The 23,967-nt window shown below is 52.2% G+C and overlaps 2 protein-coding genes across 5 annotated transcripts in view; one reads left to right on the forward strand and one right to left on the reverse strand.

Moving 5' to 3' along the window:
• The window catches only part of LOC122380156 (coiled-coil domain-containing protein 186-like), a 22,949-nt gene extending 13,007 nt beyond the window's left edge, over positions 1 to 9,942 (forward strand). Inside the window, exons 11-14 of the mRNA XM_043363025.1 lie at positions 5,595 to 5,819; positions 6,300 to 6,449; positions 8,157 to 8,306; positions 8,655 to 9,942. Coding sequence (XP_043218960.1) covers positions 5,595 to 5,819; positions 6,300 to 6,449; positions 8,157 to 8,306; positions 8,655 to 8,726 — 597 coding nt within the window. The 3' untranslated portion in view covers positions 8,727 to 9,942. The remainder of the gene's footprint in view (positions 1 to 5,594; positions 5,820 to 6,299; positions 6,450 to 8,156; positions 8,307 to 8,654) is intronic.
• A 284-nt stretch (positions 9,943 to 10,226) lies between these two features.
• Positions 10,227 to 23,967, reverse strand: part of LOC122380161 (fibroblast growth factor receptor 3-like) — a 68,899-nt gene continuing 55,158 nt past the window's right edge. For 2 of the 4 annotated variants that reach the window (XM_043363034.1, XM_043363036.1), the window contains 10 exons: positions 22,882 to 23,090; positions 19,655 to 19,796; positions 18,300 to 18,561; positions 16,942 to 17,132; positions 16,466 to 16,612; positions 14,163 to 14,305; positions 13,134 to 13,327; positions 12,325 to 12,465; positions 11,493 to 11,598; positions 10,227 to 11,250 (listed from right to left, as the gene is read on the reverse strand). In XM_043363034.1, the coding sequence (XP_043218969.1) occupies positions 11,146 to 11,250; positions 11,493 to 11,598; positions 12,325 to 12,465; positions 13,134 to 13,327; positions 14,163 to 14,305; positions 16,466 to 16,612; positions 16,942 to 17,132; positions 18,300 to 18,561; positions 19,655 to 19,796; positions 22,882 to 23,090 (1,640 nt within the window). In that variant the 3' untranslated portion in view covers positions 10,227 to 11,145. Of the gene's footprint in view, positions 11,251 to 11,492; positions 11,599 to 12,324; positions 12,466 to 13,133; positions 13,328 to 14,162; positions 14,306 to 16,465; positions 16,613 to 16,941; positions 17,133 to 18,299; positions 18,562 to 19,654; positions 19,797 to 22,638; positions 23,091 to 23,967 lie in introns of all 4 variants that reach the window. The other 2 variants (XM_043363035.1, XM_043363032.1) reach the window with 2 other exon arrangements.

Genomic DNA, 23,967 nt, shown 5'->3' on the forward strand with positions numbered 1-23,967 from the left:
CAACAGCGTTTCCAGGTCCTTTTTCTTCTGTTGGGCCGTCTTCAGCCTGTTGATGGTGAATCTGCTCTTGGTCTTGGTGCCACTGTGAAGCCATTCCAAGACCACCTGAGCATCACACCATACGAATACATCATCTGGCTTGATGTTAAGTGAAGTTGCGATTGTTGAAACACAATCGAGTGCCATCAGTACAGCAAGAAGTTCAGTTTGTGGGATGCTCTTCTTGTCAGGGGCTAACTTGCTGTGACTGTAGACAAGAGATGTCTTCTCTCCTTGTTTGATGTAGCAGGCGACGCCGTAGCATGATCTGCTGCCATCACAGAACACGTGGAGTGTGATCGGATCATCTGATTCTAAATCAGCAGTCTGTCTCGGGAATGTCAGTGATTGGAGAGCCTCAAGGTCCACTCGAAGCTTGGCCCACACGGCCTTCACTTCAGATGAAACCTCTTCATCCCAGTCGGTTCCTTCATCCCAGACCTGCTTCATCAGGATGCGACCCCTGATCGTGACTGGAAGAGTGAGTGCAAGCGGGTCAAACACCCGGCTGACGTTGCTCAGCAGTCGTCGCTTGGTCAGCCTCCTGCTGTCATCAAAGTGAATGTCAGCGAGTGACATTGTGTCAGTTTTGGTGTCATATAGATAACCGAGTGTCTTCTCACTTGATGATGAGTGTGAGTGAAGAGTGCCTTCACTATCCATTGTGTTCAGCAGGGTTGGATGGTTCGACTTCCAACTTCTGAGGTTGAATCCTCCTTCCTTGAGTATCTTAATGCTCTCATGGTAGATGTCGGTGAGTTTGTCCAGGTCGGAGGAAGTGTAAAGGAAGTTATCCACATACAGGGATTGCTTCAGGGCAGAGATCGCCTCGGTCTCGCGGAATCGCTGCAGGTGCAGTTGAAGGATGTGGTTGAGGATGAACGGACTTGCGTTCAGTCCAAAGAGAATGGTCTTGAACCTGTACGCTTTCACGCCCTCTTCAGTCTTCCACAGGAAGCAGAAGTGATCCTGGTCGCTCTCATACTTCAGGTGAACTTGTAAGAAGGCTTTCTCGATGTCAGCCATCATCATGAACTTGTTGGTGCGGAACCTTTGCAGAAGACTGGTCATGTTCGTGAGCAGGTTGACACCTGGGAAACAGGCATCATTGAGTGACGGCGAGCCTGTTGTCTTGAAGCTGCAATTGAAGACAGGCCGTATCTTGGTTGTAGTCTGCTCGTCGGTTTTGATAACCGGGTGGTGTGGTATGAAGACTCGTCTTTTTGAAACAGACAAGTCGATTTCTTCGATGATTCCATCGTTGACTTGCTGTTGAAACACGGCTGAGTACTTTTCTACAAGATTTTTCCGCTGCAGGGACTGGTGTACCCTATCTGTAAGGGCCATGGCATTGTCAAAGTTTTCGGGCACCTCTTCCACGTTGGAGTAGAAGGGTATTTTCACGAAGTACTTTTCGTCGCGAAACTCCACTTCGCTCTTGAAGTCCTCGAGGACGTGTTCATCTGCAGCTGTCAGTTCAACATCGTCTTCGTCTTCGTCACGAAGAGTCTGCGTAGTTTGGCTTTTGACGTTCGTTTTCTCTTGAACTGTTGGTGGTTGCCCATCTTGTTCCCACTGGACAGTTAGTCTTGGGGTTGAGTTTGAGCTTGAGCTTGAGTTTGTGTTTGTGCTTGAGTTTGAGCCTGAGTTTGAACTTGAGCTTGAGTTCAGACCTGAGCTTGAGTTTGAGTTTGTGCTTGAGTTTGAGCCTGAGTTTGAACTTGAGCTTGAGTTCAGACCTGAGCTTGAGTTTGAGTTTGTGCTTGAGTTTGAGCCTGAGTTTGAACTTGAGCTTGAGTTCAGACCTGAGCTTGAGTTTGAGTTTGAGTTTGGGTTTGCCGTTTGAGTTTGAGCATTTGAGTCAGCTACGAGGCCTGCATCTTGAGTAAGCTGACTCCCTTCTTGATCTTGAAGTTTGGTAGCCTCTTTGGTAGCATCACATAGGACTTGCGGCTGCGCTTGCTGTCCTACCGTGCTGGCTTCAGTTTGTTCTTCAGGTGTTGTTCGATGCTGATCTTGTTGCTTGATGTTGATGTTGGTCTCGTTGATCGTTTGTAGCAGTTCTTCCTCATCCTCGGGCGTCGGTTCACTTGTCGGACCAGACAGGTGAGACAGGTGGTCTGGAACCAGACCAGCCAGATCTCCGAAGATGATGTGCCCTTTGTCGACCTCGTAGGCGACACTCTGTCCCAGGCTGACTGTCCGGAGAGGGGTGAGGTCAGACAACACGTTGACGCCCAGCAGACAGTGGATGTTGTCGATGTCGTCAGTCTCTTGATCTCTGTAGAAGCAGTCAGCCAGTATGACGCCTTCATCTTGCAGTTGCTTCACCGCACGTGATACGCCTGGGAGATTGTAACTGAGGTCCATGTTTGGATCGATGAGGAACTCTGCCTTGATCATGCGTTTCGGTGTGATTGCGATCTCGCAGGTGACGACTCGGTGTCTTTTCTCTTCTGTCCCGATGCATGTCTTCACTGTGAACGTCTCCTCGTGTCCCTTCTCCTCCAGCTTCAGCTTCTCTGCCAGTGCCTGACTGATGTAGCTCGCCTGACTCCCATGATCTATCAGCGCTCTGGCCACTTCTGCTTCTCCACAGGCACAGATGACCACTGACGTCGTCGGCAGCAGTGAACGGCGGCCGTGCTGCTCGCTCATCAAGCAGAGTCGACTCTGGGTGGAGTTTCCTGGAACACAAAGTGCAGTAATGTGCGACTTGTCTCCACAGATGGTGCATGGGTAGTTCAATCCCTTGTCCTTGCCGGGGCAGCTGGACAAACTGTGTTGACCACTGCAGGCTGTGCACAGTTTCAGTTCGGCCAACCGTGCACGACGTTTTGTTGCGTCCTGAAACGAGTTACACTTCAGCATCGAGTGTGTGCCCTGACACAGTTTGCATGGTTTGTATTTCAGAGCCTGCTTCTGTGTATCAGTCTGAAATGTGCTGATGTTCTTCATGGGTGCATGTTGAGTTGTGTGAGCAGGTGTCTTCGACTTTCTGGTCAGAGCAGTTTGCTTTGACGCCTGAGAGGCTGAGTGTGGTTTCTTTTCTGGTAGTCTCTCAAGTGTTCGGAGGATGTCACCATAGCATTCGAGCAACTGTGCTGTTGTGGGTGTCATTGTGTCCATCCGTTTTTTGAAGTTTGCTGGTAGCTTCTCCCATAGAAGAAAACTTATGATCCGGCTGCCTAGTGAGTCGCCATCCAGAGCATCATACCCAAAGGTTTTCAACTCATAGATGGATGTGCGAGCTGTGTTCATGAACTTGCGTACAGCCTCTAGGTCACGTGCCGGAGGGGCTTGTAGTTCGTAGATCTTTCTGATGTGATTTTCAACAACCTTGTCTTTGTTCAAAAACTCCTTCTTCAAGAACTGCACCGCCAACTCGTAGTTGTTGCTGTCATTGGAGAGGTGCTTGATCTGGTCCAACGCACTGCCTCGTAGGTAGGTCTTCAAATACAGCAGCTTGCTTCCTCCACTGATTTTGCTGTTTTTCCCAATCAGCTCCTCGAAGAGTGTGAAGAAGTCATTGAATTCCATGACATCTGCTTGTGTGCCACTGAACGTGGGCAGTTTTATTTCCTTCAGTTTGGCTGTTGTTTCTGTAGTGCTGGCACCCTGCTCAGCAACATCAGTCTTCTTCTTGATTTTCTCCATAGCTGTTTTCATCTCCAGTTGGTACTTTACCTGTTCAGCCAACTCTTCTTCATATCCTTCACCTTCTCCATCTTCATCAGCCAGCTCCGTAGCAATTGACATGTCATATTCCTCTACCTCCTTCAGCTTTTGTTGTATGCTTGACACACAATCACTTGCAACGTTTGGATGTACTTCCTCTTGCTGCAGGCTCTTGAGCGTTAGAGTGATGACACGTTTGACATGACCTCGTTTGACCTTCAAACTTCTCAGGTCTGGCTTTGAGTCTGTCATTGTGCCTTAACGTTGAGATAACAAGAAAAAATACAATTATGGCGCAGGATGAGCAATGTTACCACAATCTTGTGAATAACAACCTTATAACTATATGATCTGGTGAAGGAACTATCAATCACTTGCGACAGTCCAGAGATCTTCAACCAGTGAAGTGACACGATCAGCAGCTCGGAAAGTGTCAGTTTGTGAGTGTGAATGAGACGACACAATCAGCAGCTTGGATAGTGTCAGTTTGAGGCTTGAGTTTGCGAGTGTGAATGTGACACGAGCAGTCAGTCACAGAGTATGTTTGAACTGAACCACTTCAGGTTCTGCGACTCTGCGTGTTTGATTATGACGAACAATATCACCCAAGGAAATAGTTGACACAGAGGGAAGTTTGGACGATGAACAGTGAGTTACCATGAGTTTTACAATTTTCTTCTATGTAAGGATTTTTGGATGAATGGAAATTATTATGCCACAGTGATAGCGAATTTGATTAGTCTCGCTTACCTTGGTATGCGCTTCTTGAATGTTTGTACAGAACTCAGTAATTCTTGCCCTCGTGTCCAAATCCTTGTAAAACTCAGTGGCTTTACGCTCAAAGTAAACCTTTAGTATGGCTTCTTGATCGGGTCGATATCGTCACTATTCTTGAGTTTGCTGGTCCTTGTGTCACACAGCGTTCAAACAACCACGAGGCTTCCAGACTGTCCCTGCCCGTGATTCCAGTATGTATCTGCCACTTTTTCAGTGCCGCACCCTGCCGCGCAGCTCATTTGAACAGCTGAACAAACAGCTGATTTTGGCATCGTGCCAGTCACGTGACAACGGTTTTCAGGGTCAAGTCGACACGCACTTCTATGACCGATGCGGTTAGAGCCACACTTCCTGCCATCTAGCGGCTACCAAGCGAGACTAAATGGGCAAATTTGGCATAGGTGGCGCTGGTGAGGAATCAAGGCTAGGAAATATGCATGGAAAGGATGTGAGGACTGAGGAGTGGAAGACGGTGAATAATTCTCACACGACGGAACGGAGGAGCAGTGCTCCTGGAGCACGTTGCTCCGAACCTCCCCTTTGCATATCGGCGAGTAGCATTTTTTCCGGTAAAACAATTAAGGATCTGTAAGCTTTTTGTCAGCGTGCGACGGTCATATAGGCCGTACCACTAGTCGCCTTTGTTTTAACACCACTGACGGCACGTATGCCACCCTCCTCTTACACACTTGATTTTATTTGACCCAATCGCTCTGGAATTTCTCAAACTCCCTGACCGGTCAGTGAGTTTGCAAACTCCCTAGTGAATTCGTAAACTCCCTAGTGAGTTTGCAAACTCACTGATGGATCAGGGAGTTTGCAAACTCCCTAGGGAGTTTGCAAACTCACGGATTTCTCAAACTCCCTGTAACATGTAGATTGTAGAATGTACCACATGTTTGAGAGATGAAACTTAGACACGTGCAGGATATAAGCGGGGCCGGCACGCTGAAACCTTTTTTTAAGTTTTGGTACCATGTTGCACAATACAGCTTGAGCCTGCATAATTCTTAACTTTTTGGGGGGCTGGGTTCGACCGAACCCACATCCCAACACCCGCAACTCTCCCACTCCCTAACTACCCTCTCCTCCCCGCTCAGGAGTTGCAGCGGGAGCTGGCGCAGGCGCGGCGCCGGCAGGAGTCGCAGGACACGAGTCCGGCGCCCACGCCGGCCGACGGGCTCAGTCAGGCGTCCCGGGCCTCCAGCAGTGTTAGTCTGCACGAGGCGGCACCGGCCGACCCCACCCCTGTGGTTCATGTGACCGCGCCGGTGGAGCCCGATAGACAGGTGCTGATTGAGAGGATCGTCCGACTGCAGAGACAGGTGAGAGGGACGAGGACAATTACGGCTGTTGGAACTGTTGGAGCAATAGCTGTTGGTAGGTGTAACTAGGTGGTGTTTGGTGTGTTGTTGAGCGTGTCAGTGTTGTTTAGAATTGAAGCTCCCCGACTTTGGCGGTCGGTGCCTTCCTGCGATAGGTTGGGAGGGGGGGGGGGAGGTGTGCTTCCAATCTTAGCGCAACCGTTGAGGAACCCCACACGAACAGTGCTGGTGAAGCTATGGAATGGCCTAGGCTGGCGAAAGTAAAGCTATGGAATGGCCTAGACTGGCGAAAGAGGGTTTGTGAAGACCAGGTAGCTGGTCTGTACAAAATATATAACTGATTACCATTGACTTTAAAATATTGCTAAATGCTAAATGGAAATGGAACGACCTATCCCCGACCTGTCCCCATATTGTATTAGTTTTAGCAGCTGTAACCTAGCGACTAACCCCGCCTCCTTTCTGTGTATGGTCCGTCAGGTTGCTCGGCGCAGTGAGAAGATAGACTTTCTGGAGGATCACGTCAATAACCTGGTAGAGGAGGTGCGACGCAAGTCGCGCCTGCTGCAGCACTACATGCTCCGGGAGGAGGCGGGCGCGCTTGGCTCCCAGGACCGCGATCAGGCCAAGGTAGGACCCAGTGCTGAGGGAGGGATAGGGCGCTTGGCTCCCAGGACCGCGATCAGGCCAAGGTAGGACCCAGTGCTGAGGGGGGATAGGGCGCTGGGGTCCCAGGACCGCGATCAGGCCAAGGTAGGGCCCAGTGCTGAGGGAGGATAGGGCGCTGGGCTCCCAGCACCGCGATCAGGCCAAGGTAGGGCCCAGTGCTGAGGGGAGGGGGAGAGCGATAGGGTCCCAGGCTAAGGTAGGGCTGTAACTGCGCCAGGGGGAAGGAGGAGGACGTTAGCGTATCAGGCCGAGGTAGGGCCCAGTGCAGCTGAGGGTATGGGGGCTGAGAGGGACGGGCACTGAGGTTTTAGAACGCAGCCTGGCCAAGGGAGGGTGGCGCAGTGGTTGGAAGGGAGACAGTAGCGTGGGGTCTGGTTGATGTCTTCCAAGGGAAGGTGTATTGCGGGCAGTGCACACTCGATGCAGTCCTGTTGTGTAAAACCAGACTTGTGAGTTGTGTTATCATCAAGGCAAAACGAGTTCCACTGATGTTAGTTGTCGGACTTTCATCCCCGTCTTGAGTTAAGATGTTAGTTTCACAACGTTTCGGCCAGTTACTTCTCCGGCCGTCGTCAGGTGTTTTTTGGCCCTTAGAAGGACCTGGATGTTGGTGGCGTTGCGCCGTACGCGTCATACTGTTCGAAAGCTCCTGTAGTCAGCGGGACTCGAACTCGGGTTTCCCCGGTGATAGTCCACGGTTCTAACCACTTTTCTAACCAGTTCCAACCATTTCGATTCCCGCTGACTACAGGAGCTTTCGAACGGTATGACGCGTACGGCGCAACGCCACCAACATCCAGGTCCTTCTAAGGGCCAAAGAACACCTGACGACGGCCGGAGAAGTAACTGGCCGAAACGTTGTGAAACTAACATCTCAACTCAAGACGGGGACGAAAGTCCGACAACTAACATCAGTGATACTAACACCTCGTCTCAAGCATTCAGAAGAACTGCATAACGAGTTATTGCGCATGACGTCAGTATAGAGCGGACGCTTTTAGCTTTGTATATTAACCAGCAGCTCACAGTAACGATTCAAGCTCAAGTTAGTTTTGTCTCACTCATTTTGTGTGTGCAGTTCAACTGATTGAAATTTCGATAGAATAGTCTAATGTTCGTCATTTTCAAGCGTGATGGTATCGTGTTCTTTCATGCAGCTCGGGCGAGCGGCTAAGAAAGTCGTGGTAGGTATCCGATTCAGTGTCCCGTAATCACTCTATGTGCGCATTGACATGTTCGTTTTGTCTCATTTTCGTATTTAAAGTCGTAATGCCTGAGCTTGTTTGCTTTCATGAATGTCGCCGTTAAAATTTGTAGGAGGCTTTTTCTGCATGGCAACAATGCTGCCCTCTTTTTCCACGGTGAGGTATAATCACCAACAAGGTGCTTTTCATGTGATATTTTAAGCATGTTTTGCCTGTGCCTGTCTGTCTCTGCGTCGTATTGGAAAACAATAACTGTCGCAATAAATGTCTGAAGGAAACAGATATTGCGTCATTAATGCGGCCCCGGTGATCGCTTCCATCTCAGTTGTTGACTTCGTTGTAATGGACTCCTACCCTGTCTTTCGCTTCCTCCCTCGGAGAGAGCGAGGGCCTCGCTCTCTCGCTCCCTCCTCCCTCCCTCCCTCCCTCCCTCGCTCCCTCTAACTTCCCGGCGCCGTTCCAGTCGGAGATGATGCGGAAGGGCGGCATCATGGCCTCCGTCTACGGCTCCCACTCCAAGGACCAGGCCATGACGCTCGAGCTCTCCCTGGAGATCAACAAGAAGCTGCAGTCGGTGCTGGAGGACACACTACTCAAGAATATGACCCTCAAGGTGGGCGTCGAGCAATAAGATATCAGGTTCTATCCTAATGTGTACTAGAATTTTTCCGGTGGTTCTATTACGGGAGACAGACATGTGATGGCGTGGTGCCTGTATGTTTGCTGAAGTCGCTTTTGCTCGTACCGTTTAGCTTTTTGTCTTAGAAAAGTGACAACGAATGATAGGCTGATTCCGTCCTGCTTTGTGCTGGTTTCAGCTGGCAGCTAACGCCAATTGTTGTGGAAGACGTGTTGGTATGGCTATTGGATTTACCCATGATCAATGTGTTTCTGATGAAGCGTCATCAACCATTCATAGTATTTGAATTGTCCATCCCTCACAGGCTTGCTCTCGTTTCAGGACAATATGAACGTTCTGGGTGAGGAGATTGCATCTCTGACCGAGCAGAACCGGCAACTACGGAGACAATAACGCTGCAGTCGGCCGCCGGGCGGCGCCACCTGTACATCCACGTCTCAGCTGAGCCTGAGGGGGGGGGGGGCTCTCCGTGTGGGGAGGGGCTGCACATACCTTTGGGATCCCATGTACCGGGCTCAGTGATAATGTGTGCGTGAGAGAGAAAACTTATTTATGCGGTACAAATGAGGTGTGCGTGCGTGCGGGATTATGTATATCTAGGTGACGCTGTGTTCCCCTGTGTTAACCTCGAGCTGCGCTCGTCTCGCCAACCTGTCCTGTGTAAGCGGTATGCCAGGTGGTGTCTTGTGAGGGGCAAGCGAGACGCACATTGGATCTGTTCAGATCCGAAACTCAGTCGGGTGGATGAGCCTGGTACGGGCGTTCCAAAGTCGACTAAACTGCGCCGTTGTTGGCGCACGCTGCGAGAAGACTTAACGCGCTTTCTGATGTGACTCATCGCAACAAAGACGATTGGTTCTGATGTAGATCTTCGTTATCAGAAATCCATCACCCAGGTCGGGCAGTTTGAGGGGGCGACGTTCCGATCGCTGATAAATAGTTCCGTTATGTTGCAACATCGAATGTTGTTCGGCTTTAATTATGGTCATTGTCCGTTGTATGTTCCGTTGTGGGATGCAGAAATGGGACTTTCGTCAGGGACGGTCGGGAAGGAGACTCCGATGCGAGCTTGTGAATTCTGAACTCCCTGTGGCTGAACGGGAGCTGTTATATCATTCCCCTTTATTTCACGGGAGCTCGAAGAAGTCACGCAAGGCACTAAAAACGGCGTTAGAACGCCATGGACGGGGGGCTTGTTAAAATGTCGAGTCAGGAGGCTGTGGGAACCGGGGGAGGGAGAAGATGGAGCCGAATCCGCCAATATCCATTGGTTGCCGCGCGAACCACGGAGGGAACCGACTTGGCTCCCGGTACAGTTGCAATAGTGTCGTCACAAACCGTGTGTCCGGAGCTCGATAAGACAGGTCGACGTGCCGGGTTCGGACAGTGGCCGGCAGCGTGGGATGGGTCCCGCCCGCTGGTGACTGTGCGGCCTGTCTGGAGGCCAGGGTGGGTCTCTGTCCTCGGCACAGGGGTCGCTCGGGCCTCAGTTATCTGCTCCGGGCCCGCCGCCGGCGGCGCCGGACCTCTCAGTGTTGTGCTACCGATGTTATGTTGTTCATATTCGTCTGTATGTGCGTAACCATGAATATACTGAAACTGAACTGTGGTGAGACGGTCTGTCGGTCTTGCTAACCCAGTCTTGGATTAATTACTCCCCCGAGTGTGGCGTCGTGGGTTCAAATCCTGGTCAGTCATAGCTCCACAGAACAGCGCTTTGTCTCCATCCATAATAATGCACCCGTCACAGGTTTGAACTCTAAGAGGGAGAGCGAACTAGTGAGCCAAGCGTGTTACACATCGCACCATTCCTAGCTCCGCCACGGAGCTAACGTGGCTCCCCACCTCCCGCTCCCTCCACCACCGGCTATCGAACTCCGGTCAGAGTCGGAGTCACTGTGTCAGCGTGTATTAGCAGCGCCTGTGCTCTTGACTCCTGAGTATTCTAAGCCAGCTGCTCTCTGTACGCGGAACAACAAACACGGAAAATGCGGCGAACCAACCGGGCGGGCGGGCGTCAGCGTCGTACGAAAACGTTATTCTGCTCTTTAAAAGAAGTGGAACGGTAAGCTCATGGCACGGAGTTCAGCGCGCGCGACTGTTCACAACGCTAAAACTAGAGATAACCGCAGTGCGGGGCACACATACGTACACACGAGGCGGCCACGTACAACTGTCGCCAGATACAAACACACGCTCTCACGACTCCGCTGCGCCACACATGCATACAGTCCACTGACACGCGCACGACATGTACAACTGTAAAATAAATAATACTGAACATCGCACGTCCGTCACCGAGACAGACACACAAACACACTCACAGACTCGCACGCAGACGGTCCCTAGCGACTGAAACGGGCGGCGCCGGCCACCGGACACAACAAACAAAAACAACCTCTTGGCGCACGACGGCACCTCTAAAACATATGGCACTGGTTCACGGTCAAACTTGGCACGGTTAGTGGCGACGCTGGCGGCCCGGGGAGCGAAGCTAGACTATTTGTACGCGCTCCCCGGGCCCGCCGCGCGGCGAACACAGGGCCGTCCCGCCGCGGGCAAGGCACATGACACAGCGGTACACATCGGCAAGGCACGCGCAGGCACTCGGCACTGGCACTGTCCACTCGTGTGGCACCATCAGCTCTGTCTGTCTGTCACTCTCAGTAGTCCATGAGGACGCGGCGGTCGTCACTATTTACAGGTGCTGGCTGGCCGGGCCGGGCCGCCAGTCTGGCGGCCTCACCGCGCCCGGCGGGCCGCCTCCGCCGCTGACTAGGACCGCCACCTGGCGGAGCAGAGGTGGCGCCACCTACATGGCTGTGCTCTTGAACAGCTCGAACTGGCTGTCGACCGAGACGTCGTGACTCGAGTCTCCCGAGTCGGGTGGCGACGGCTGCCCCAGGTCCAGGTACTCCTGCAAAATGACGCATAAGTATGTTAGTTAACTGTGGTTATTTAAGCTTAACAGTGCATCATTCAAAAGAACAAAAACTGCACTGCAGGCTATCATCTTTCGATGAAACATTTGAGCCAAAATAACTGCTTCCCAAACTATTTTCTTGTTCCTCACGCCTACAGCAAATAGGCTCATCGAAAAAAAAACTCGACTGGAAGCCGTTCAGACACGCCAAATGTGCGCCTGCGGGCCCCTCTCACCTGGGGTGCTAGCGAGGTGAGTAGAGTACCCAGCTTCTCCACGAGCTCGGTGAAGGTGGGCCGCAGGTTGGGGTAGTACTCCCAGCACTGACGCATGATGTCATCCCTGGGGAACACACGACACATACGGGGTTACACGAGGACGCAATAAAATCGGGGCGGCAGGGTCAGAATGGCGACGAGACGGGGGATGAACAACAGATCCCTCACACGTCTGGAAGCAACATTGAAATGGGGGAAGGACGTAATGTATTCGCTGCACGTATTTTTCATCCACTTTGACATCCTAAACAAGCACAGGGATTACTCAAATTTAAGGATTACTAAAATGAATCATCCTCGATCGAATATGCAACAAATAGGTAAGGTATTTGCAACAGTAAACATATCCAGATCAAAGTTCACCATGTGAGCTCTGCTGGAACATCCGTGTGCAAAATCCCAGCACTAATGATTTATTTGTAGGAATCAATTATACTGCACTGGTTCCCACCGCCTCGTTCGCAAACAACTCTCCGATCGTCAAAGACTGGTAGGCCGGGGTCCGGGCCGCACAAGGCTATCGAATGGTAATTAACAACCACGCTGGCTCCAGCGGTCCGTATCGGTTACTGCGTGGCGCGCGCGCAGACGGCACTGTTTATACAGTTCAGTCTGTCTGGCTACCCTCGACCACCGAACAATATTCGGTAACAATTCCCAGTGAGGCCGCAGTGTCCGGCCGAGTCTGGCACCAGCCGCGCTCCGGACGGTGGTAAGGGCCCATATGTACTGTGTACCGACCACTGGGTACTACGGACCGGATCCTGTGTACTGGGTACTGAGTACTCACAGTTTCTGTGGACAGCCGGGCGGCCGCTCCATCCGGTAGCCTTCCCTCAGCAGGCTGAAGAGCTTCTCCACGTTGGGGATGCTCGGGTAGGGCATGCCGCCCATGGAGAAGATCTCCCACAGGAGGATGCCGAACGACCACCTGTGGAGGGAGGGATCAGCGTCAGTCGGCCGCGCCACTCGCCGGAGGTCGGTCTTAATCACACCGTCAACACTAGACTGAGTCAGCCGGCAGCGGCACCGCTGGCAATCATCAACACCCAGCAGCCAGAACAAATACCGGACCGGAGTGAGGCTTGTACGGCATGACGCCGAGGTATAATACCGCTCCAGTGCCGGCCCGTCCTTGTTTGTTTGTCAGGGAGAAAGGCGCAACAGACAGCACGCCTGTCACCGCCGTGGGTACGCGAACCCTTCGCCCTGTGCCTGCCGAGCCATGATTCACAGGGCTGGAAACCCCGAGGGAAAACGGCACCCACTGCGCCCTTAGAGACACTATTAGGTATCCTTACCACCCAAAGTGTCTCAAATTTCACACCGCTTCAATCCACACATATTAGACCATAAGCGATAAGACAATACTGTATAGGTACATATTTACCACAAAACATGATTCAAATCCTTTTGTGAGCAGGAAGCTCTACCATTCGTCCACGTAAGATGCCGCGCCATCTTTTGTCTGACATCACTTCGATGTTTATCCTCTTACGACATCATACTTCCCCTAGTTATTCCATCTCTTGGTAATTACGTCACACCACCCTACCTCCTATAACGTCATTCCCTCATATGACGTCACACACTACTCACACGTCTGACTGGGTGGTGTAGAGCCGCTCGAACAGCGCCTCGGGCGCCATCCATTTGACCGGCAGCCGGCCGTCCGTCACCTTGCGGTAGTACTCGTTGTTCTGGATGTCGCGCGCCAGGCCGAAGTCGGCGATCTTCAGAGTCTTGTTCTCACCGACCAGGATGTTGCGGGCGGCCAGATCGCGGTGGATGCACTGCGCAGGCGCAAACAGAAGTTAGAGACGAGCTATTCAGGGGGAAGGCTTGATGAAAAGTGTTTTGATCGAAACGAGGTAAAGAAAAAAAAAACGGTATTGACCGCGCACATGAAAACTAAGAGCTAGAGAATTAGGAGAGCGACTGATAATAAACTATCACGCTATCTGCTTGGATGCAAGACACGAGATTTGTCTAAAAACGTCTGTTCAAAGAATATCTCAGAAAATTTCCCACATGTGTGGAAACGGGGCAACGAAAAACATGAGGCGTAGAACAACATTATGGCCAAGCAGCTACACTAAACCGCCCATAACTACACGAGTGCTGACAGCGCTGAGCACCAAACGCCCCCGTACGTCAGCTTTGGAACACAGCGTGCGCACTAGTCGCGGGGTGGGCCGCTGGCGCCGCCACACTATCTGAGCAGCTGCCAGGCCCGAGGAGCCCACTCCCGTCTGGAGGCCAGCCAGCGGGGCGCCCATTCGGGAAGTCAGCGGCCATCACTGCGGCGCCGAGCGCCATTCCGCACAATTCAGGGCCCATCTCCGGTGGTCGGTCAGCCCCGTGTGACGTGACGTCTCGCGTAACGTGACGCTTTCATGCAACAGCGCACGGCTTCAAACGGAGACGCTGGCGGCGCGGACCGGGGTGGGGCAGTGCGCTGTGGCACGCGGCATTTGGCGACAGGAGAGCTTCCACCTGGGCGAGCTGAGCTGGTGGCCTTTGAGCAGAAATGTGGACAAAAGCGGAGACGCCAGTCTAGAGACCAACTAAGGTTGAGTGAGTATAAAAGAACACAACAGCGCCTCTAGGCGAGACGACCATGCGTACCTTTTTGGCTGCCAGGTACTCCATGCCCCTGGCCACCTGGTAGGCGAAGCTGGTCAGCTCCCTGACAGTGGGCGTCTCGTGATCGAACGCTCTCTCGTAGCCGGTGGTGTGGCGCCGCTCGCGCAGATAGGAGCGCAGGTTACCTGTCATCAAGAGAGAAGCTGTCAGCATCGGCCCGCAAGATCGAAAGATATTGTTCCTTGAGAAAACATAAAGAAAACACGGTACTAATGTACCACAGGGTGGAGTTATCCGCGATTCTGACACTGTAGCACTACGAACCCGAAAAGTAGCCACTAATTTAATAAATATTGTAGTACCGGGAGACCATTAGAACGTCTCCAGTAGTGTTGATGGGTTATGACAGGGGTATTCTGTGTGAACATATACACCCAGTGGCGTCTCAGGTTCCCTGTGCGCCATCAAAACGAACACTTACAGAGTAAACAAGCCAATTCAATACGGCCCGCCGCCGCCGGGCTCAGAAATAAACATATTCGGGCGGACAGTTGGCCACTGAAGTCGGTCCAAATCCGCTCCCGGGGCCGGCTTCTGGCAACGGCTGACCAAAGCCAAACAGAGCCCGTGCCAGCCATCACATGCATCTATCAATCAAAGCTCGCGGCTCTATCCGTCACTGCAATTCGCCAACAGAACTGGTTCCTGAGGCGGACTCTGTTCACGAAAAACGAACAGAGGTCACCTCCACTTACCCAGACAGACCACTGGGGTTCCAGAAATCCCAGACGGCGGTCTATATCCAGATATTTAGCAATCGGTGAATGAGGAGGCTAAGTAAGCCGAATAACTCCTTTGGATTTCAGTTCCAATACTGAGTCAAGGTTGCGATTTTTCAATCTAGTCGGGAACTGAGCATCATTGATACCCTTAATACCGATCCGAGCCATCATTTACGACAGAAACATATTGTATTTCTATTTCGAAGCCTGGCGGTGCGCCTTTTCTCTTTCGCACTTAACCCGCGCGGGGCTGGGGTCTCCAGCCGAACGCGCGGGGCTGGGGGGGGGTAAATTTTACCCCCCTGTTATCTCCCGAACTAACGGTCCGATTTGGAAAATTCAAACGCCAATCGAAAGCTCTCATCACGAACTACTAAAAACATGTACTTAATCTAAAGTTTGAGGTCAAGGTCAAGGTCAGGTCAAGGGTACAAATTGCAAGTTTCTACAGTAACGGCCTTGCACCGTAGTTGACGAAGAATGGAGTCATGGACTGAGACTGATCGCCCAAAACGTGTTCTTAGGCTACCAAGACAATATTCGTTGCATACAATATCATTCAGAGGTCAAGGTCAAGGTCAGGTCAGGTCAGGTCAGGTCACCAAAAAAACAAAATATAGAAAAGGGCATGTGCGACACATGTTTTATGGGTCATTTTACTCATAGAATTCAATAGGCACACTCAATAAGTGATATGGACCACCTCTGGATGAATTTCAGGTCGAGGTCAGGTCAAGGTCAGGTCAAGTGAGGTCAAATTTTGAAGTTGGTTGTTAAGGCCTAAAAAGGTGTCTATCTGATGCAGTTTTTCACGGCGAATCGAATGGTGCTATTTTTGTTTCCGTACGAGGTCTAGAACTTCCAAAAAAGTCATTTTTCAAAAAATTTGTGTGTCGTGACGTCATAAAATTTTGAATAACTCCCACATTTTTGAACCGATTCTTCTAAAATTTGGTATGTAGGTGCACATAGACCACTTCTCTGACATATATTCCGGTTTTTTTCGATAGACTCAAAATTTTGGATTTTATAATGATCTTCCCAAAAAAGTCAGTTTTTTGAAAAAAATTAGGCCAAAATCCAAAATTTTCAAAAAACCGAGATAGCCATTTGATAGACAAAGTAAAATTACGTATAACCTTTTTTGTTACGTCTTGATTCCTTTAAAAATGAAGATGTTAGCGGCGTTTGAACTTTTGCCGTTTTTGAGGCGAAAATGACGAACATGACGTCACTAAAACGTCAATTTCTCAAAATTTTTCCGACGGATTTCGCTCAAATTTTCAGGGAACGTGTCAAATTGATGTAAGAAAAGGTACTGAAAGTTTTGCGGCGCTGCGCGCCGCCGTTTTTGAGATATCGCAAAAATTCGCGAGGGGGGGTAAAATTTACCCCCCCCCCAGCCCCGCGCGGGTTAAGGTCCATCACTCAAAAGACAGTGGACCACTCTGCCCATTTTCAGTGTTCCATCTACACTCTGCCCCCACCTCCCGTTTCCGTTCCCTGAGTGCGCCTCCCTGAGTGCCCCCCCCCCCCCTTCCGGTTGCTTAGTGCGCCACTGACCGTGCGGGGCGAACTCCACGATGACGAGCAGCGGCCCGTCCTGGGTGCACGTGCCGATCAGGTTGATGATGTTGACGTGCCTGCCGATCATCTTCATCACCTCCATCTCGGAGACCAGGTCCATCAGCTCGGCGTCCGTGTGACCCTCTGCAGGTCACAGAGGTCACTGGTCACACTGGGCAACAGGTCACACTGGGTCCCATAGGTCACAGATCACAGGACACATTTGAAGACGCTAACTTCCGTCAAGTCACAAAACTTTGAATAGTGATTTCCTCATTGCTCAAGAGTTCGGCATTGCATTGCATTGCATTACATTATCATTACCCAACAAAAGATGTAAATAAATGACAGCATTTCTATTTGTTGTTCATCGAATTCAAAATTAGCAATGCTCAAAAGCTCACACCAGTAATCGCATTAAAACGCAACCTACTGCCACTATCCATACAGCACAGCAGTATCCTGATACATACCCTTCAGCATTTTGACGGCCACCGTGACGCTCGAGTTGGGTTTGGCCGAGCCGTCCAGTGCACCACGCACCACCCGTCCGAAGGCTCCCTCTCCGAGCTGTTTGCCGAGCTGGAGGCGGGCACGCGGGATCTCCCAGCCCGGGTCAACGGGCAGTTCGTAGGCCGACATCACGGAGCCCTCCTTGCTCGGTCTGACGGGAGGAGAGAGAAGAGGGGGTTAGTTAAACGAGGGACGATGGTATGGAATGGGAGACGACAGCGAATAGAATGACGAGGGGAAATGATGATAAATCATCAGGAGAGTTCCGAGAAATAGGGGCTTTTATATAACTGTCGCTAGTGTACAGCTCGATAGAAGTATGGAAGTGTTTCGTCATTGGTTATGAGGAATGATGACCACGTGTTTCAAACATTCAGGGATGTGTTTCAAACAGATTTTGCTCACATTGACCGGTCAAAGATCCAAATGTGGCATGACCATGACGGAGGTCACCAGGCAGATAATTCGCCTATCCATTCCCTCGAATACATGTCAACTCCTTACACATCCGTCTCACAGCCACCACGGCTTCAGTCGCCACCCGCACTCTTCCAGCCAGTGACGAGCAATACCAAAAACGCTCCGCCATCTACCAAGAACGCGTCATTCGGTGCGGCGGTGGGTTTGTCGCTCAAAACACCTCACAATCTCCAAAACATGTAAACTGACGCCCGACTGGCTCCAGCCCGTCGCGGCGGATTCCGCCAGAGCGCCGGTAAACGCTGGCAGAGCTGACGGAGCAGCCCTGCCGTTTGGAGCGGTCTGTGGCGGCAGCGGTAGCGGTAAATATCCGGCTCTAGTTAACCTGACCGCTGCTTCGTTGCTGCTCCAGGGGTTTAATCTGCCACCAACGCATCGACAGACTGATTTCAAATCGACTAACTGAGGCGGCAATTTGCTGGAAATTAACAAACACTGTCAAGCTTAACCTTTCAGTTTCCGAAAACAAGTGGTATTTTAGAAAGGAAATAAATAAACATATGTTCCACGCATTAACCATAGCACAAATGCGTCACGATAAACAATCGTTCCGTTTCTCGGCTCGAGTTCGGTCTATTTTGGTCCCCGCGGCGGCGGCGGTGACGGCTCCAACCGTGGGGCTGGCGAGGGTGAGCCCCGTCCGGCCACCCTAATCACCGTACACACAGGGACACCACCCTACGCCAAACAACCGCAGTCGGTGGCAAAACAAACAAACACGCCGCGACTCCCTCACCAGCATCCGTCAATTTAGATCCCTGTCGGGCCGTCCTGCGTGAGGGTAATTTGTAAAGCCTAACCTCTACTGCACTAGTACTGTCCTCAGCCCGTTACTCACTTGCAGCGTTCGATCCGGATGGTTGGTGCCACGATGGTGCCGTTGGCCAGCATGTTCTGGTGGTCGATGATGACCTTCTTCGTCATGGCGTGGAACGCGTTGGCCTTCTCTACGGCCCGCTCCCGCTCGCGCCTCTCGAGCCTCATGCGTCCGTAGAAGCGCGCCACCAGGATGATACCGGCCAGCACCAGTACGCCGAACACCACACTCAGGATGACGGTGATCCGAGAGTGGGCCAGCGGAACTGGTATCTCCTCCAGCGCTGTGGGCAAAAGAGGTAGATGGTTAGAACTGGTGAAATAGTGAAAGGGTGAGAGTTGATAATAGGGAACAGAGGACGGAATAGAACAAAATGCAAGCGTACAGGAAGGAAACTTATCACACAAGTGGATCAAAGTATTACGCTGTAAGTGGCGTAATGATGTGTGATGGCTTGACTCAACACGAGCCGGGCTCTGGATCTGTTAATCATCAAAAAGCCCCACAGACGGCCACCAAAATGCCACGGAGTGCATGAGCCAGCCGTTCACAAAGAAACCAACATAAAAGTCACGTTATGTGCCCACATTTGGCAGGTACCTGCTGGATCAATTCACTCGTACATAAATACCTCGAGCTAAAACCACCGAACATAATCATCATCGGGCAAATGGCTGCATTTTATTCCGTGATACCCCAGACGGCCGCCCTAATCTGACATAATGCCGGGCGGCACGAAGGTCGGCCGGTCGGTCGGTTTTGCCGTTCACATCGAGTCTGTATCAGCGTGCGGGGAGTGAGCACCGAGCACGGCCCAGTCGGCCGTAGTGAGCACGTCTGCAGTGAGCACGCCCCAGTCGGCCGAACATGGTCTGGATGACGGCACAGTGACGCTGTCCCAGACTGACCGGCGACGCGGGGAATGAGTGGCGCAGGGTCTGATCTATGTGAGAGGCTGAAGCATAGACCGCTACATACCACAGAAATATATAGGTCTATGGCTGAAGAAAGGTAGAATTGGGAAAGAGAAAGTGGCGGAAGGGGAAAACGTTATAGGAGTTCCCACAGAAAACACTCATACCTTCGAGTACAGAGCTAATATTTAGACTCAACGAATTCAACACTTGAACAAATGTAGGAACATTAGGAAATCCCAGGCCTTCTGTAGAAGGCTTCAGGATGAAGCCAAGCGGAATATCACGAAAATACCGGAATCGCTGCGGAAAGGACATGCAACATTTCAAACCCCCAACAGCTGAACTGAACTATGAAAGGCTGACACACTCCGCTTTTACCACGTCACAGAAGACGCCTAGGAACAACAGCCCCGCAGCCCGCAGCGTGACATCACCTGGCGTCCATCAGCCAGCACTTACGTTCGAGGACGGTGAGATAGGCCCTGGCGTGCGCCTTAGCCAGCGTGTTATATGCGATGCACGTGTAGAAGCCGGTGTCGTTCAGGGTGACGTTGTGGATGACCAGTCGCTGCTTCGTCGAGATGTCGAACCTGCCTCCGTCCTGCGCGGCGCCAGACAGCATCGTCAGACCAGTACAACGGCGACAGTGAGACAGCGACAGAGCGACCCAGCGGCCGGCGTGACTGGTCCCGTGTTACCCCGCGTCCGGCATTGAATTTAATCGGTCCCATAAATTAGCCCGGACGTAATGAGGCACATTTCGTGATTAAACACATCACAGGGGTGAGCAGTGAGCACGGCTATATGTAGTCTGTCTCGGTCGGGCGGTACGGCGGCGGGGGAGCTGGGACCGAATCAGGAGGCTGTCAGGGGGAGAGGTTCGGAGCTCAGGACAGCGGTCTGACCAGCGCTCAGACCAGCGCTGGCCGGAGGTGGAGGGTTCGGCCAGTGCTGGCACCAACCGCCGTGATTTATCATTCGCTAAATGTCAAACGCACATCATGCAGCGGCCACATTGGAAAAACGTGCAAAACACCACACTCGAGCTCAATTTACAGGTTGGCCGACAAAAAATGGATGCGATGCATGTTATTCGACTAATAATGTTCATGAATTCATGGACGTCCTTCGCTGCCTGTTACGTAAGGGAAAAATGATCAAGGTTTTTGTGATATCGATTTCAAGAAATACATGTTGCATGTGTGAAAAGTGTATCGCTTCACTCTTTCCCTGATACTAAGTAAGTGAATAAATGTAATCTAAACAAGAAACCGCAAACATATGTAGGTACTTCGTACAAACAGAAGAAAGTCAAATCAAGACAACGCCCCGAAAGACCCCACAGCGGCCCGGTGCCTCTTAAACATTTCTCTATTCAGCTCGCATCCTGACTGCAAAGTGCAATATGCCTATGCACTTACAGCCGTCACGATATCTTACATTTACTACATCCCACCCTGTCTCGGATGCCGCTTTTCCGGGCCCACTTCTATCGGGATTCAGGGCACCACCTTTTCCAATTCCATCTCCCTCCTGTGACAGTGACGGACTGCCCAGCTGTTGGCGGGGGCCAGGTTTGCCGCCCGTGCGCCGTTTTCGCCCGCTGCGCCACGGACCGGGTCGCCGCGGTGCAGTACCGATTGACGGATGCCTTCAGGTTCAGCCGCCCGTGCGGCGGCCTCTTTCCAAAGAAAACACGACCGGCGCGCAGGGCACGCCCGGACTGCAGCCGTCAGTGGCAGCTCGGAGCCTGCAGCCACCGCCTAATGGTGCGGGTGGGAGCCTATAGGGCCTCTGATACCCTGCCATCAGAATCGCGCTAACGAAACTCACTGAGACGGCTATGTTCTATCTGACACGAGCTGATGAGAGCCCGACGTGGTCGACAGTCCATCTGCCTCTTCGAAAATTTCGAAGGGTAAAACTCAGAGGCTTAGAGATAGCACCTAAATGTTCCTCTCGTGCCGATTTTTTTGAAATACCTATGGGACATGGCGTGGAAATCTACTGTCATATTTCAGAGTTGCAAATACACAACAAACGTCAACCGTTAAAACATCCGTTCCCGGTTTATTGGTCCCAGCTCGGGCGCCCAAAACAAACCTATTTCCTACCCACACGCCCCAAACCAGGTCACCCGAAATAGGCGCTTCCTGCGGCAGGCGGTGGCCCAGAAAACCTGACTGACAGCCAGCTCGGAGAGCACTCAGCCATCGGCTCCGGGCGCCTCTGACGGGCGCTCAAACCTCGGGGTTAGTCCGGTCAATGTGTCCGAACACTATGGACAGACGGATCGGGCAGCCAGAACATACATCACAGAGCCGGCTACAGCTCTGGAGGTGTATCAGACCCAGCCAAGGGTGAACACTCGGCCAGCTAGCATGGCGGGTGGCGGGGTGAAGAGCCGCAGGGAAGCGGAAAGGAGAGATGTGTTCGAACACAGAAAGATCAGTGGACTGTCCGGAAGGTGGATAGGTGATAACGTGATGACAGGCGGACTTGGTCTGGAAGAGACAGGTACAACATTGGAAGCTACAGTGATCGACACATTCCCTGTACTTCGGCGATGGGTACAAGTCGATGAAATGGCAAACATAAACAAACCCGGAACTGTTTGAGAAATATCCCGTAGCGTCGACAAGGATGAGGAAACTTGGAGGTGTTGAAAGCCGTATCGGCACTGTACACAAAACCAGGAAACGGTTTTGAAACCCGACCCACTATGTTTGACATGATCAGTTCCGGTTGACCTACCCACAATGCCTTCCCAGCCGCGATCAATGCCGTGATCAATGCCTCACAATGCCTCCCCGGCAGCCATTCGAACAACGGAAGCTTGATCAGACCAAAAGCTGTGGTAGTTCCACGTCAGCTCTCGGCTCAAGTGGCTATGCACCGATCCAGCGGAGGTTACTAAGACCGGCGTCTGTGACCCAGCCGAGGTCGGCGACCTGGCTAACGAAGAATTAGTCGACGAAGCTAGCGACTGCACTCCAGTTAGTCGCGTGTCGAAGAACAAAGCCCACAGGAACTCGGCTCAGCATTCCATGCACGACATGCGATATTAGAGACGGGGTTAGCTCAGCAGTTCAGCAGTTCAGCAGCTCGGTAGTTGGCGGCTCAGCAGATCAGCCAGTTAGTACACTTCAGCTCCAGCCAATGACGTCATTAGAACAAATCAGCAAACGGCGGCAGGAGCAGCAAAATCGGCAGACAAAATCGGCATCGAAATCCATATCAGTCAGCATCCGAGATTTCGAAAACGTTGTAGTATGGAAATCCTTTTCCTTTCTGACTCTATCAACAACACCATGCACAGGACATGCGATTCGTGGACTCGGCTAGCCATTTACAACACGTGCGCCACGTGGCGTCACACGGCGTCTCGCGGCGTCCCGTGCAGAGCCGTGCAGTCGTGCGGAGCATGCGATCAGACCCGCTACCTGGAGTTTGGTTACGTGTGCGCCGGGCGCGGCCGTCGCCGACCAGTACCAGTCGAGCTGGCTGTGCATCCCGGCCGTCACCTCGCACACAAAGTCGGCCCGCTCGCCCGTCACCAGCGTCACGTTACGCGGCGCGCGCGTGATGATCGGGTGCGGCTGCGGCGGCGCTGTGGACACGGGCGGGTCGGTCAGAGTCGGCGGGCCGCGGCGGGTCGGGCCGGGCCAGCCGACCGGCGCGCTCACCTGTTTTTCGTTAATCGCCTGCCGGTTCAGCCGGTCCATATCGGCTAGGTCGCGTACGTGAACCGTGTTGTTCTCGGAGAACACCCAGAACAGATCCATCTCCCAGTCCCACGAGCCGAGACAGTCGAACGTGGCGTTCTCGCCGATAAACGCCGTCACGTTGAGCGGGTAGCCTTCCTCGATGCACGGCATGACCAGAACGGCCGCGTCTGGAACCGTCGACGGTGGCGCCGACGGCGGCCTCTCCGTCAGCACACAGCACAGCAGGCGGCACAGCACAGCACAGTAGGCGGCACACACGACAGGCAGCAGGCAGCGAGACCGACAGGCAGGGGACGACGCAAACTGCGCGGGGCGAAAGGAGTACACACGGCACACATCGGCGGACTGTAGGGTGTGAGGGGCTAACGAAAAGGGAGGTGTTATGGTAACATGCATAAGTGGTGGGCAGACAAACAGTGTCAAACTTGACAGGTTAATATATGCAACACATGCACAGCACGCAGTTAAATGAACATAGCACAAGAGCAGATGGGACACTCTTCCATCTCCGAGTGAAATGGCTCGTCTCAATATATGACAGCTGGTCCTTTACACATCCATATGATCGTCTGAGCATACTGCACACCACACATCACAGCAAAACGCTACAAGATACGGTGCTAAGTGCCACAAAATGAAACATTTTACAGCTCAACACATCACAAACACCATCACAACAGCGTAATATTTTGACATGTCACTCGTTCACCACCTCCCACACGAATCAGCTTCGTGACCGTTGCGAGAGCGCTATTAGCTTCAGACCACTGACCAAAGACCACAAACTACCGCTTGCAAAAGTTTCACCACAGCCGCTCCCCCGCATACTCTTCTGAGAAGGAGCCGAGCCGCCGTGCGCCGTTCAGCACATGTGCGCACCCGATCCCACCAACCCCACCAACGCCGCCATCGACACAAGGGGCGCCCGCGCAGGGCACCGTTGGCTTGGTAGCGGTGGTGACGGTAAGAGTAAAGATGGTGACACAGGGTCGTCAACTGTTGACTCTGACGTGAGGAAGCCCTATGAGTTGGCGCACGTTTACA

This window comes from Amphibalanus amphitrite, unplaced genomic scaffold (assembly GCF_019059575.1).
Source record: "Amphibalanus amphitrite isolate SeventyFive unplaced genomic scaffold, NRLGWU_Aamphi_draft 000092F_arrow, whole genome shotgun sequence".
NCBI lineage: Eukaryota > Metazoa > Arthropoda > Thecostraca > Balanomorpha > Balanidae > Amphibalanus > Amphibalanus amphitrite.